We start from the raw sequence: 14,401 nt of genomic DNA, 5'->3' as shown, positions 1-14,401 counted from the left end.
GACAAGTATGATGAACACATGGCACAACTTTTGGTGGTGATCCACTGTCTTGCTAGGACTGTCCATTGACCCTTCTGTGGACGATATGTAGTGGTGTTCTGAAGTCATTGTGATTCCACCACACATCATTACAGATTGACCACAACATGAGCCACAAAGCTACCAGTTTGTTGTTTAATGCCACACTTAGCAGTATTTCAGCTAAATGGTGGTCTGTAAATAATTAAGTCTGGACCAGACAATCCAGTGATCAACATCCTGAGCATCGACCAACGCAATGTGGATACGATGACGTGTCAACCAAGTCAGTGATCCTGACAACCTGATACTATTAGATGCCTCTTACAACAAGCATGGGTTACTGAAGACCAATTCTAACCTGCATCTTCAAAAAGCCACCAGACACATCCATGTAAATATGGTCATGTCTGAAAAAACATTACATGGAACCATTGTTGATTGAATATGCGTCTCCTGGCAGGACATCGACAAAACAGGTTCCTGGCTTGGAGACGTCGCCGAATGGTAGGTCACTGACTGGTCGCTGGTGGTTTCCTATGGTCACCCAAGCTGTTTCTCTGGCCCTTGCGAATAGGTCTTGCACGTGTTGATGGACGATATGACGGTCCTGGCAACGTGTTGTTACACAGGGTTGACCACTATGTGGACGGTCATCAGTGCTGCTGGTGGCGTATCGCACTCTAAGACGTTCTATCGTTCGTACGCTGCAACTGAAGTCATAAGCAATCACTCGAGCATGTTGACCAGCGTGCAGACGTCCAATAGCTTGTTGTGGTTGATCTCTCGTTAACCTAGTCATAGCTGCTGTGTTCAGAAAACAAGTGAACGATTGCCATTCAAGCCGGCAATTTATGCCTGAATGCATTTATGATGCACGTGCATCTCGATTTCAATGTTGTGTTTGTGGGAACTTTTCCCTCTCCAAAAACTTCAATCTCAAACAATACTTTATTGGGCAATGCAGGCTATACGACCACGATTCATGTTTCCTCAAACTTGACTTCTGGTGTATATTTAAAAAATAGGTTCAAATACTCCATTGATACTCAAATGTCATTTCTAATATTACGACGTTTCTTTTGCCTTTCAGTATATATACCTTTTGCATCTGACAACTGATCCAAACAGCGATAGTTCATCATTTTCATAATAGGCCATGGGCCAAGCCAGCATATTGTGACAAAGTGCTCCAGGCTGGAGGATGAATAGGATGTTTTGGCATAGTAATTAAGATAGAAATGTATTAAAGTCTATCTAACAAAGTTCTCCTTAAAATATTTGGTCATTAGGGAAAAATAAGCAATTTAGTGGTCCAGTTTCACCTGGCATTATTGACCAATCAGAAGGCAGCATGCAGTTTGGCCTGGTGTAGGTAAATGGTTGCTTCCTTGAAGCCTCTGCTTCGAAACCCTCCCCAAAAGACACACGCTGGAAGGTGGTGAAAGGGAGAACGTCCCGGTTGCTCAACTGACTTAACGTTCAGTACTAATCCCCCTAACTTACCAAGGGAAGAAAGGACTAGGAGCGGAACGCTTCGAAAACCACATAGGTAATCGGGAATGCGAGAGACTTCCGAGGTGGAGGCAGTAGATAACTAGATGAAGAGTCTCTTGCGCAACCTGTGTCGGTCCTTAGAAGCAGCCAAGTATATCCACAATGCCTTAACTGGGCACAGGGAAAGATCTTCCATGTCATCAGGACCAAAGATAGTGGACAGCGTTGGAATCGAGAATGTGCGATCCGGCTGTCCTGGTACAGTCGAGCACCGTTGTCTCGATATTCATGGGACCAAGAATAAATATCGAGTTTTCCGACCGAGGCATATTGTCACATATCACTATGAAAGAAAACAAAACAAAAAGTAGATTTCATATATATTTATTTGTATATACATTTTTACTCACAGGGATCGCGATCACACACGATACAGCTCATGTTACAGTGCTTATCTTGAATGATACACAAGTTCTTCGTCTCAATCTTCTTTACTGTCAGCTTTCTCTTTTTAGGTGTACCAACATCTGATCTAGTTATCCCCCCAGATAAGCGGGTCCTTTGCTCAGACATGGTGATAACCCTGCTAGTCACGTGATTACACAAAACCTCATTGGATTCTCAATGTTCTCAAGTCGTAACAGTGAGTACTTCCTAATTAATTCCTTCTTAATTAATCCTAATTAAATAACAAACAAGTGACACCTTCAACTCAATTAGCCCTAATTAGTTTACACTACCACATCCCTTTGATTCATGCCGCACCGTGTGGAAACGTGTGGAAACAACCTCAGTTCAGAGGGATACTTGCCCATGAAAGGTAGGTGAATATCGAGTTTCTTTGCAAATATCGAGTTAAAAGGCTAATATTTGCTCCGAAATATCGAGACATCCGTATCGAGTTAAAAGAGCTTGAATAATGATAAATTATGCAGGATTCTGCCGGGACCGAGATGTTATATCGAGACAGCCAAGATATCGAGTTATCAGAGTTTGACACAACAGTGCTCGACTGTAGTTGGTTCTTGGCGATGAAGCTAAGGGCTTCTCCTGTTTCCTGTAGTCCAGTCCAGTTTAGTGGAGAATAATGGTAGAACTTATAGACGTCCTCCATGAGCTTGTCAAGAGAACTCAACAAGGATAGATCTTTCCAGCTTTCTTCATGGCCAGTTCCAATCTGTGTGCGATACATGGAATGGGTATCACATGTGGGACATCATTTCTTAATTTTGCTGCCACCCCTCCTTTTCTGCCCATCATTACTGGTGCTCCGTCCTGACGTAAAAGAGACAACTTTGTCTTTCCAGTTAGGAAAATCTCCAATCTCTGTCAAAGCTTTGTCAATAGCTTCATATATCCCTGTTGCATCTGCTCTTGCCACCTCTCAAAACACACCTGGGAGATGTCGAGGGTGTGTAACTTGGAAATGCGGGTAGCAGTGGCCAAAGCCAAGAGAAAGAAGGTCTTAAAAGTGGCCTGTTCAAAGTTTTTCTCCTCCAAAGGTTCGTAGTCCTTAGAATATCCCTTAGCAGTTAGCGACTTATGGAGATGCGCCAAACATGAAGATAGAGTGTGAGTGGAGACCAATGCAGCTGATCGGAGAGCGGATGAACCAGAAGATTGACGCATTCCGGAAATGGTACAGGATCTGGATCGACCAGTTCTTGTAGATCTACAAGCTGGCCGGCCAAAAGGGCGCGACCAAAAGCAGTGTCATCCGCTGAGGTGTGTGCAGTTTCAGTAGTAAGCGTGGTAATTTGGGCCACTGGTGGAAACCCGTACGCGTTTAGGACGTCCCAAGGAATGGCTAGAGCGTCGTGACCCCAGGCAAGAGGGTCCGGATCGGAGACACGAACAGAGGTGGTTGAAACGGGTGGCGAACAAATCCACTGTCGGAGTCGTCAGCAGAAGGCAGATGGTCTGGAACACCTGTGGATGTAGTTTCCACTCTGTCAGGGAGGGATGAATCGGACGGGACAGAGAATCTGCAATCACGTTCTTCACTCCTGGAATATGGTTGGCTCGAGCGGAGATGTTGAGAGTGTCCACCAACTGGAAGAACCGTTGTGTCCACTGCAGGAGTTGAGGAGACCCTGTTGACCCCATCCGGTTGAACTGCCACACTACTGCTGCATTGTCCAACCGGACCATGATCGATCGTAGAATTTCTTGCCAGTGAGTGATCTAAAGAATCACCGCCCTGAGCTCTAGAATGTTGATGTGGTAAGCGCGATCTGCGAGAAACCACCTCCCTGCCACTTGCTGATCGAGAAGGTGAGCCCCCCTACCGTGTAGAGATGCGTCCACGTACAGGTGGTGAGTCGGGATGAACGGCCTTAAGCAGACTCCGCCGAAAATGTTCGACTCTTCCATCCACCATAGGAGCGCGGGAGGTAACATGATCAGTGAAAGCAGGATGTGTGGAGCCAGGAATAACTGCAAAGGTCGAAGCTGAAGTTGACCCCTGAGGGTCAACGCCTGGGCCGACGTCAAGAGACCCAGGAGCTCCTGCCATGGACGAAGAGTCCTGGGTTGAGACAACGCAAGGGGAATTAACCGCCGGATCTTGTAGAAACGGTCCCTCGGCACAAACAAACAGTCTGTTGAGCTCTGTGTTGAACACCGCCCCAATAAACTGCAGACTAAAAGGGACTAGTCCGACTTCTCCATGTTGACAAGGCAGCCTCACTGGTGAAGCAGCTGCATCGTTAACCCCATGTGACGTAGGAGGAGTGCGCGGTCGGTCTAAGCCTAGATACAGTTGTCGATGTATGTTTCGAAAAGTTTCCCCTTGTGATGGAGGAAGCTGGTGATGGGTTTCGTTACACGTGTAAACAGCCACGGGGCCGAAGAACACGCCACTGATAGTTGGTGCCCTCGAAGACGAAACGAAGAAACTTGCGATGGTCCGGGAAGATCAGGATGTGAAGGTAAGCATCCTGTAGGTCGAGGCTGACCATGTAATCCCCCAGTTTGATGATAGTCTTGAGTAGAGCCACCGACACCATACGGAAACGAGGTGCTGGTTGGAGGAACATCTCATTGAAGACCTTCATGTTGAAGATGAGTCTCAATTTGTCGGAATCCTTCTTCGGAACCAAAAATATTGGAGAGTAAAACCCAAGGTCGGCAGGAGTCGGGCCCAGGGATTCGATCACAAGTTTCTTAAGTAGAGTAGCTATGGTGGATCGCAGCACAGCCGTTTGACGAGCAGGATACGTCCTGTGCTCTGCAAATAATGTGAGAGGAGGGTTGCCGATGACCGGAAGTTGAAACCCCTTGGACAGAGTGGAGAGAACGTAAGGGTCGTCCAAGATGGTCCAATTGAGGGCATAATTCCAAGTCTTCCGCCTCTGGGGAAGCCTTGATAGGCTCTGATGTCTGCAAATCACTGCTTCTCGGTCTTCTGAGTGGAGGACTGATCGGAAGCGGAAGCTGGTCTAGAAGAAGTGAACGACCGGCGCTGACGGTTGGAACGCCTGTTGAGGGGAAGCTGCATGCGACACAGACATAGCCACAGCTTCAGTCGCTGTCAAAACCATGTTGAGGGGAGCTAAAACCTTCCAAATGGCACCATCCAAGTGCGAGAACTCATGGTCCTCAACCAGAAAGGGAGAATAGGCTCTCTGTTTATATCCCAAAAGCGCAATGTCATCATCCACAGAAGGAGAAACAATCAACGTAGAAAACCGATGAACATGGGAAGACGCCAAGTTAAAGCGGGGTGCCGCAAACCCATCCTTGACTTTCCTTAAGTTGTTAAATGCCTCATCAAGGGAAGCCGCCAGTTGAGTAATGCAGGGACGAGGTGGGAAAGTGATAGAACCGAAATCACCCGGTTTTGTATTAAAGCTAGTCAACAAGTCCGAAGGTGAACTGCTACGAGACAGTCGAAGGTTATCAGCAATCCAAACCAGGAACTGAGGTGTGTCGACCGCATCAATGCTGACATCTGAAGTCGAAGTGCCATCTGAAGCAGGAGAGGGCATAACCGATTGAGGAGCTTCATCCACGGAATGAAGTGGAACGGTTGGAGGGCCAGCTGGCTGAACAGTCGGGGATGGTACTGCGGCTTGCTGACGTAAAGCTGAGGCCACAACTTGAACGAGCCATCAAAATCAAGAGGTTGAGATGCAGAACCCTCAGGCGACGAATCCCAAGAAACTGGCAAAATAGGCCTGGTCGAGGTGATAGACATAGTCCCCGAGGTAGGAGGCAAAGATGATCCAGAGATTGGCATGGATGGATGACCTGGCAAAGGCGGCAAAGTTGATCCAAGAGAAAGCGGCACACTGGAAGAATGTGGTACACTGGAAGTAAGCACCTCACTGGGAACAAGCAGTGCACTGGGAACAACGTATGGCGCACAGAAAGTAAGCGCCGAACCAGGAGCAAGCGGCGCACTAGAGGCAAGCGACGCTCTGACCGTAAGCGCTGAACCAGGACCAAACGGCGCATTGGAAGCAAGCAGCGCTCCGACAGTTAATACCGAACCGGGATCAAGTGGCGCATTGGAAGCGAGCGGCGCTCCGACAGTAGGCAACAAACCGGGAGCATGCGGTGCATTGGAAGTAAGCGGCGCTCCAACAGTAAGCGCTGAACCGGGAGCAAGCGGCGCACTGAAAGCAAGCGGCGCCCCGGAGGTAAGCGGCGCACTAGAATTAGGCGGTGGTCCATAGACAGGAGGGTGAGGTGAGATGAAATTGGGTTTAACATCGTGCTTGAGAATATTTCACTCATATGACGACGTGCATGCGTGTGTATGTGTATGTGCGGCTGCTTGTACTAGCCCAGACTTAAGCTGGTTTTATAGTGCTAGCCCACTGAGATTCCATGTCGCAGTGAAGCATGAATACCCCACTCAGACTCATTATACTGGCTCCGAGCCGACCTGTCCTTGTTGTACCCATTAATGCCGAGCGCCAGGCAGAGACCAACAAGTACCATATTTTAATGTCTTTTGGTATGACGCGGTCCGGGATCGAACCTGCGACCTTCCGCTCTTCAGCAGACGCGCTAACCACTACACCACGGAGGCGGTCACAGACAGGAGGGACAGCATACGAGTCAGATGTAGAAAGCAATGCACTGGAAATCATCGCCATACTTGTAGACATCACAGGAGGGTATGAGAGCGCCGAGCCGGGACAAAGCGCCGAACTGGAAACAGGCGGCGCATGGGTAGAAAGCGTAGAGCCAATCACCGTGCTGGAAAGCGCCGAACAGAACGTAATCGCCGCTTGAGAGTGAATGCTAGCCATCAATCCAAGCGCCACACTGGAAACAATCGTCGTAGGATCACCGGGGTTCTGAGAAATCGTCACCAGGGTAGACGGACAAGACTGGCCAGAAGAAGTAGTTAAAACCACAACTCTAGGCGGCGAACGATCTTGGATTACAATAGGACTGGACGTTTGCGGACGAAATAAACGCCGGAGATCTCACTCAGATAAGAATCAGAAGCATCATCAAGAAATTCTTCATTCGGAGACGGGAACTTAGACTGGCGAACAGGTGTCTTTGTACGACGTTCAGATCTCGAACGTGAAGATGAGGACGGATCCTCCGAGGGTTTACGGCGATCCCTGTCAGCCAAACGTCAGGAGGCAGCCCGGCGATATTCTGAAAAAGCATCATCATCAACTTTAGCACAAAAAGTACAACGGTGCGACCAGTCGTAACGTCCCAAACAATCCACACACAACGCATGTTGGTCCGCAGCAGAAAATGTCGCAATGTTTGCGTTTATTGGAAGCACTGCGACGAGATTTACCCATATTGAACACACAGTCAAAATCTCACTAAGAAACAGCACACGTCCACACGACATAGCCACAAGAAAGAGAATGACAGGCACAGAACGTCACGTGATCATCTGAGCGATCTGCACGCTTATTGAGATGATTGACAGGTACTGCTATCGGAGTGGGGCAGAGGTCAGGTGGTCAGAGGTGGTGGTCAGGAAGTTTTGACTCAACTAAGCCTACACATGGTCGTAGAAGAAGAGATAGGATAAGTTTAAAAATCTGTTTTCTTCGCATTGATATCTACAATTTATGTACTTAATATGTGAAAGTGTGAAATATCTGTTAAACTAAGTTCGGTCTAACTACAGTCTCAGTGGTAGGGAGATAGGGAACGTAAAAAGGGACTTTACTGAGGAGAGATTAGTGCAGAAATGAGCAATGCGGGGTTTTTTTAGTCCAAAACGACTTATTTGGAACATAGCATTGCTTTATGCAAATTAGTGTGCGATGATATTGTATTACAAAGGACAATTTTTAAATGTCCATTTTGAAATTCAACTTCATTTTAAACGATAGCTGGAGTAAAAAATTATAACTTAAATACTGAAACTAGGAAGGATGTAGCTACCATGGAGTCTCACTATCACTATAAAAAGTAACAAGGAGAAGGGGTCGTCTCAATCTCAAAAGCGAAACCAAGACGGGCGTCGCAGACGGTGGTTGGGGTCGGGCTGGGGGATAGAGATATAAGCTGAGATAAGATAATCCTTTTGGGGAATTAAACTGGGAAGCAAACGGCATGTCATAACAATTTACAAATAATATCCAGTCCTGTCGATCTTGGGTGGTCATGCCAGCTATATACGATGTTATTTCAGTCTTTATTCTATTCAGTCACTCCAACCAGATGTTTACATTTGGAATGTGACTTTAGCTCCGCTTCTTTCCACCGTGAAGCTAATGGGAGCATTCGAGACGTTGGCAACGGTGCTTTCCGCTGATCCACCGGCTGTGGAGACGGCTCCGATGTTGGGAAGCGTTTGGAAACGTTTTGCCGTCACGGACGTCGATGGTGACGAGGACGCCACAAAGAATTTCGGTGCGAGAGGACGGGTGTCTACATTATTAGACACTTTACCCTGCACGACATCGTCGACAACCTGCAGCATTTCCTCGCTTGTTCGCTTGTATCTGAAACATTCATTCGATAAACGTTTAATCCATGGGTGCGTGAAGTATATTCGTCCTTGTTAAACATCCTCCTGACTATTCTTTAGCGTTTAATTATCCTCCCAAAGTAACTAGATTGTAACTATTTCACATTTATTTTGTTTAAGTATAATGACAGCGAGGCTGGACTGTTGATACGTTGTAACTGGCATGATGTCAGCGGAAATACTATGACGCCTGCCATTGATAGATGACGTCATCACACCCTGAAACGAATGCTGTCCTAAATATTGTTTAGGGAAAACCCAGATTAAGCCTCTGACATTATTATCTTACATTAACAGCGATCATTGTGAAGGACACACTAGCAGTCACGTATAAGCTATTACAGTGTTTTCTGTATTGTATATTTATGATTTCAACCTGAGCTTTTATCAGAGGTAAATAACTAGAGAATGCGGTGCAACTGTCTTTATCTTGTTTGGGTTTGTTGTAACATTTTCAAAACACCCACTCACCCTCGGATAGCAGATGACCTGTGACCCGTCCGCTCGGCAATTAGCTGCTCATCAAGCCCGCTCTCATACAACCGGGTTGCTGTGGTTGCTCGTAATGAATGATTAGTATAGTAGCCCTCAAATCCCGCAGCTCCACAGAGTCTTCGCACGGTCCCTCCTAGCGTCTGCCTGCCAATGGGTGAGGCGCAATACCACACATCCGGTCTCTGGTACTTGAGGGGTCGTAGGTAGAATGGGCTACAATTTGCTGGTCTGTGTCAAACGAAAAACATTTAGGTACATATGGCTTAACATATTATTCTATGTAACAGTACCAGCAGCATTTTTGCTCACCATCTTATTTTGAAAAACCTTTAGTCTTTTTGAGTGAGTGAGTGAGTGAGTGAGTGAGCGAGCGAGCACGTAAGTTGTATTTAACACCGCATTTGTCAGCTTAATGATGGCAAAACGCCCGAAGTGATACAAGTCTTTCACGTTTGTCACTTAGGTGGAGCCCACGAGCACAGGTATGCTGCTGACATACTCAGAACCATAATCACAGCGATACGGGATCGAACCCACGATCAACGGTTACTTGCGTGCCTAAGGGACGCAACTCTGCACAGCACATGGCGCAGTATTAGACGAATGGGCCACCATGACCCTATTCCCTTTAAAGAAGGGTTGCAATAACAAATATGATATATATTTTTTAATTTTCAAGAATGAATTATCGATCCATAATTTAAAAATATTCATGTTTTTAGAGTCAGCATATTTCCACATACACAAAGTGTTTGACTTAGTCTAATGTAATAGTTACCTGAGTGACATGTACTTCTCGTGAAGCCGGACTGGACATCTGAGAGGATTTTCTGTATTGGGTCCAACTGTGACATACCTTCTAGGGATATTCTTGTGCTTTAATCCACCGTTGTTTGTCTTAGTCACACCTTCTAAATACCTCAAATGCTTGGCACCATTCTTCATAACAATTTCAAAATTACCAAATTCTCCTACCGATAATTCATGGTGTTCAGCACCACCCCTTACACAAAAACAGATGCCATTTAGGTAGAATACTGTGTCTAACAGTTTTTGCGGCGTGTCTTCTCCAAGGATCCCCATTTCCCATAGTATTTCCTCCTGGCTACGCGTCAAAACATCAGCCTTCCGCTTCTGAATCCCAATGCCTCTTCGCGCAAGGGCTTTCATTTTTGCATCCAAAATTCAGCGAACAGCAGCAAATTCAAAATCACTAAAAATGTTTATGTCTTTGCCGTTTTGTCTTAGGAAGTACTGAATTGAGCTAAGAATTTCATTGATGGTGTTCCCATGATACTCCTCCCCTTTCTGATTCTTGACTTCCGTTATAAAGGAAACTAGATGTCGACATAAATCGTCATCACTGAGATTCAGGAGACACCGTCCCAGACCACCACCGACACCTTTCCTTTCCTGATACCATGCATCAAAACCCGTGCAGCCCAGTGACTTTTCTTTTCCGTATGTTTATTTTTAGCCAACCTTTCCAAATTGGTGATTTCCTCAACAGTTAGAGGTGTGCCGAATCGGGACTCAGATTCTTTATTTAAGATCTTTTCAGGAAGGTGTTCTTGCGCTTTTTCAAAGTTTTGTGTTGCACGTTATAGTTCTTCATCCGAAGAATTATTTTGCTCAAAGTCATCTTCCACTGACACAACAAAGTCTATATTAGAAATGTCACTTTCAAGAAGATGTTCAAAGTCTGAGTTAATGTCACTTTCCGTAAATGCATTTTGCGAAAACCTGCTCTGCGTCAAAAATAAGTTATCATCACTATCATCAGTCATTGCTACCTTCGTACCTTTCACCGTGCAGTCACTCGTGCGTATGGATGAAAAGTATGGTTTGTGAGTTTTATATAGCGTCAATAGGAATTTACACGTCAATAGTTCGAAGCGTGAAGCAATATGCACGTGCTTTTACGGCGCTTATTATACTGAAACCAGTTGCGATATTCCGAATGGCGAAACCGGTTACGAATTTAGGTTTAAGTAGAATAGACTCCTCAGACGCGTCAATAGTAGTTAAGTCCTCGGCCTAACGGCCTCGGACTAAACTTCGTGGTCAACTATTGACGCGTCTTCGGAGTCTATTCTATACTTATATTTATACCAAAACTTGTTTGGTCCAGAGAACAATTATGCACAAGTAGCTAAAATAAATGGGTCATCTTGTAATTCCATGGCCCTGGGTGAATGTGGCGGATTGCCCCTGCAGCTTAATTATATGACACGTGTAATCAAATATTGGTGTAGATTATTGTCTGTATGTCAATAATATTTAAAAGTTATTACAAATGAAATTTCATTTATACACTTTATCACACTCAGTGTCAATCATTGTTAGTTCATCACTCGGGCAGTGGGGTAGCCTAGTGGTTAAAGCGTTCGCTCGTCACGCCGAAGACCCGGGTTCGATTCCCCACATGGGTACAATGTGTGAAGCCCATTTCTGGTGTCCCCGCCGTGATATTGCTGGAATATTGCTAAAAGCGGCGTAAAACCAAATTCATTCACTCACTAGTTCATCACTCACAAGCTTCCTCACAACAATGTCAATCATTCTCAGTTTATCAGTCACCAATAGCAGATTAAAGAATGGAGCAGTAATATAACATACGTTATATTTGGGATTACACTTTCTTAGATAAATAATCTAACCAAACTGTTTATTGAAACTGTGAAGGAGGTAGAAGGACTAGATATCAGTTGAAAGACAGGTTACAGAAGAAATATTCTGATTTTGAATTTATTCAGCCTGAGTCAAGATGTTGTGAATTAGTGTTCTACCATTCTGCAGATGCTGCCAAGTCTGCATCTTTCATTACCATGACAGCAGATGATGATGGTACTGACTCGTACTCTGACTCAGAAGAAGAAAGTGAACCTCCATACGGTCATTCATTCACCCACCATTCAAAACAGGACGACTTTGCTGATTTATACAGAGCTGCCATCATTGTTAGAAGTGCTATTCAAGTAGGATTGGGTACCACGAAAATTTCAGTTCCACGGTATACCATGGTTTTTGTTCAAGTACCACGGTATTTACCACGATATACCGTGCTGCAGTAACTACTAACTAATGACGATTGTCTTGTTTAATGATTTTGAACGAATTGGACCATGAAGTAATATCATTACTATAATAAATAAGTATGAAAAATACAAAAGTGTTTTAGACTTAGGAGATAAACGTCATGTGTCGGCCAATTTCCGGGTGTTATTGAGAATTTGAAGCACGGGAATTCATTTGGAACCGACGGCGTTACAATTATTTTTATTCTGTGAATTTCAGTCATCACAACAGAAAACTTCCACAAGAAGATGAAATCTGAAAACTTCAAAAGTGAGATCACTGCCAAGTTCAACAACTCAAACATTATGAACAAAATAAACAATCTTGTTAATTCCATTAAGTCAACGACATTAAGCTAACATAACTTGACAATATCACAAAATGACTTCACAAATATCACATTGACTAGATATATTACAAGCATTCACGGCTGAGCAATGAGATTCTAGAATTCAGCATTCTTCAGGCATTAAATTTCAAGGAGTGCAAGTTTTAGTTTGCAAAAGCACTCATCACTATAGTCTGTTTGCTGTGAAAACGTACCGATAAATTTCACTTTTAACAAAAAAGTAAATCAAATAAAGTGATATTAAGATTGCGAATCCTCATAATTTTACCTTGCCAATTGAACATTTAAATCTTAGAATTTTATTCATCTTAGGATAAAAGTTGTTTAACAAACGATCATAGTTTCAAATCGTTATTATTGGTTTGTATTACAAGGGGGTAAGCGCAGTAGTTGGAACAGTGAAACAATGCACGTGCAGTACGTTGTGAGCGTTAACACAGACCAACCCCACTTGTTCTCGCTGTTTCATTTAATGTGCATTCACTCATTTAAATATTTAAATAGGAAAGGGAACAACACACAACACCAATGGAATTATCATCCAGCGTGTCTCCAATATCCAACTAGAACCAGAGCAATTTGAACCAGTGAGCAGAGATAGAAAGCGCACCATCGATGCTCCAGCACCTGGCATCCTCCATTATCAGGGTCAGAAACGAAGAGGACCAATTCAGTTTCAAGGTTCAGTGTCATAATTTTATCATTCAGTTCTGATATTTTATGCAGTATATAACATGACTTGTCTACAAGCAATGTATTATACAACTTAGAAATTGTTCTGTTTTCAAGTATGTAACTATATATTTATTTTAAAAATGAAATTTCTATAGCGGTTTTGCTAAGAATGTCATTTAATTTGTCTACAATGTACAATTACTCGATTTAATTTTTAAAAAGATCATAAATCATTGTAGGTACAAATAATCATTTCAGGGGAGAATCTGGAACTCAACAGGAAATCTGATGTACAAAATGAGTCCATTGTGAGTGACAGAGCTTATATCTTTGCCAAGTTCTGCCAGGTTAGTATTCAAAAACATTTTTTTCTGTTTGTTACTCTACACGTTAATTTTATAAAAGAAATGTATGAACTTTTTAAAAGATAATTCTTTCAGTGAATGCTTATAAGAACATAATTATAAATCTTCTCATTGCTAGTATGACTCTGTGTTAGGCAGTTTATTTGAATATGTATTTAGGTTTCAGACAGATGCATTACTGTCAGTGTGGACTGGTTGGAACCAAGTGCTGCACAAGGATTCACATCCCATCACCAAAATTGGTTATTTGCCCATAATTGATGCAAGTCCAACTGACAAATCAACAGTTTATGCAATTCTTGAGAAGGGTCTAGATATTGCCAGTGCCTTGAACCTTCCATCAATTGTTCTTGTCATGGATCAAGCTATTTATGCCAAAGCCCAGGAGATACGATGGCAAGGTCCAACAGAGTTCAGAGATCAGATTATCCTAAGGCTTGGCGAATTGTACACAGCCATGGCATTCCTAGGTGCTGTTGGAAAGCGTTTCAAAGATGCAGGATTGATGGATATCGTAATTGAGTCAGGTATTGTGGCAGGTATTGTGGCAGGTGTTGTGGCAGAAGGATCCATTGCAGGTGTTCTTAGTGGTCATCACTACAACCGGAGTCTTTGCACCAACAAACTCATCTGTGAGGCTCTGCAATGTCTAAAAATGCAGGACTACATTGGTCAGCTATCAGAGACGAAATATCCAGAAGCACTGATGATTATGCAGAATGTACAGGTTGACTTTGAAACAAGGGTCTTGATGGCAATCCAGACTGGTGCTGTGGGCAAGTTTCTGAATACTTATCAAGAGTATATTAAACTTTTGGTGGGTTTGCACTTTCCTTACTACAACAGACAGTTTCTATCTGTTCTAGTATATTAGAACATTCTATATTGAACACATCATATAGTTGAAAAATATACTGGTTTACAAATTATTTAAATGTCAACACAGCTGAGATGGGCCTA

The 14,401-nt window shown here is 43.9% G+C and overlaps 1 protein-coding gene across 1 annotated transcript; it reads right to left on the bottom strand.

Annotated features, from left to right (window-relative positions):
• Positions 1-8,127: 8,127 nt before the first annotated feature.
• Positions 8,128-10,144, bottom strand: LOC124291290. The gene is made up of 3 exons (XM_046728265.1): positions 10,023-10,144; positions 8,951-9,202; positions 8,128-8,453 (listed from the first exon to the last, which is right to left on the bottom strand). Exons 1-3 carry the CDS (start codon positions 10,142-10,144, stop codon positions 8,174-8,176), a joined length of 654 nt encoding a protein of 217 aa, XP_046584221.1. The 3' UTR covers positions 8,128-8,173.
• Between the last annotated feature and the right edge of the window lie 4,257 nt (positions 10,145-14,401).

The sequence above is a fragment of the Haliotis rubra genome, unplaced genomic scaffold (genome assembly GCF_003918875.1).
Source record: "Haliotis rubra isolate DU_JTF1 unplaced genomic scaffold, ASM391887v1 Scf49, whole genome shotgun sequence".
Lineage (NCBI taxonomy): Eukaryota > Metazoa > Mollusca > Gastropoda > Lepetellida > Haliotidae > Haliotis > Haliotis rubra.
Note: the sequence above shows the minus strand (reverse complement) of the source record. Positions and strands in the feature narration are given on the sequence as shown.

Coding starts and splice junctions, on each gene's coding strand:
- LOC124291290 (XM_046728265.1), bottom strand. CDS start 10,144: ATGAAAGCCCTTGCGCGAAGAGGCATTGGGATTCAGAAGCGGAAGGCT. Junction 9,203..10,022: donor GAAGACACGCCGCAAAAACT/GTTAGACACAGT, acceptor CGTTTGACACAG/ACCAGCAAATTGTAGCCCAT. Junction 8,454..8,950: donor AGGTCATCTGCTATCCGAGG/GTGAGTGGGTGT, acceptor TGAATGTTTCAG/ATACAAGCGAACAAGCGAGG.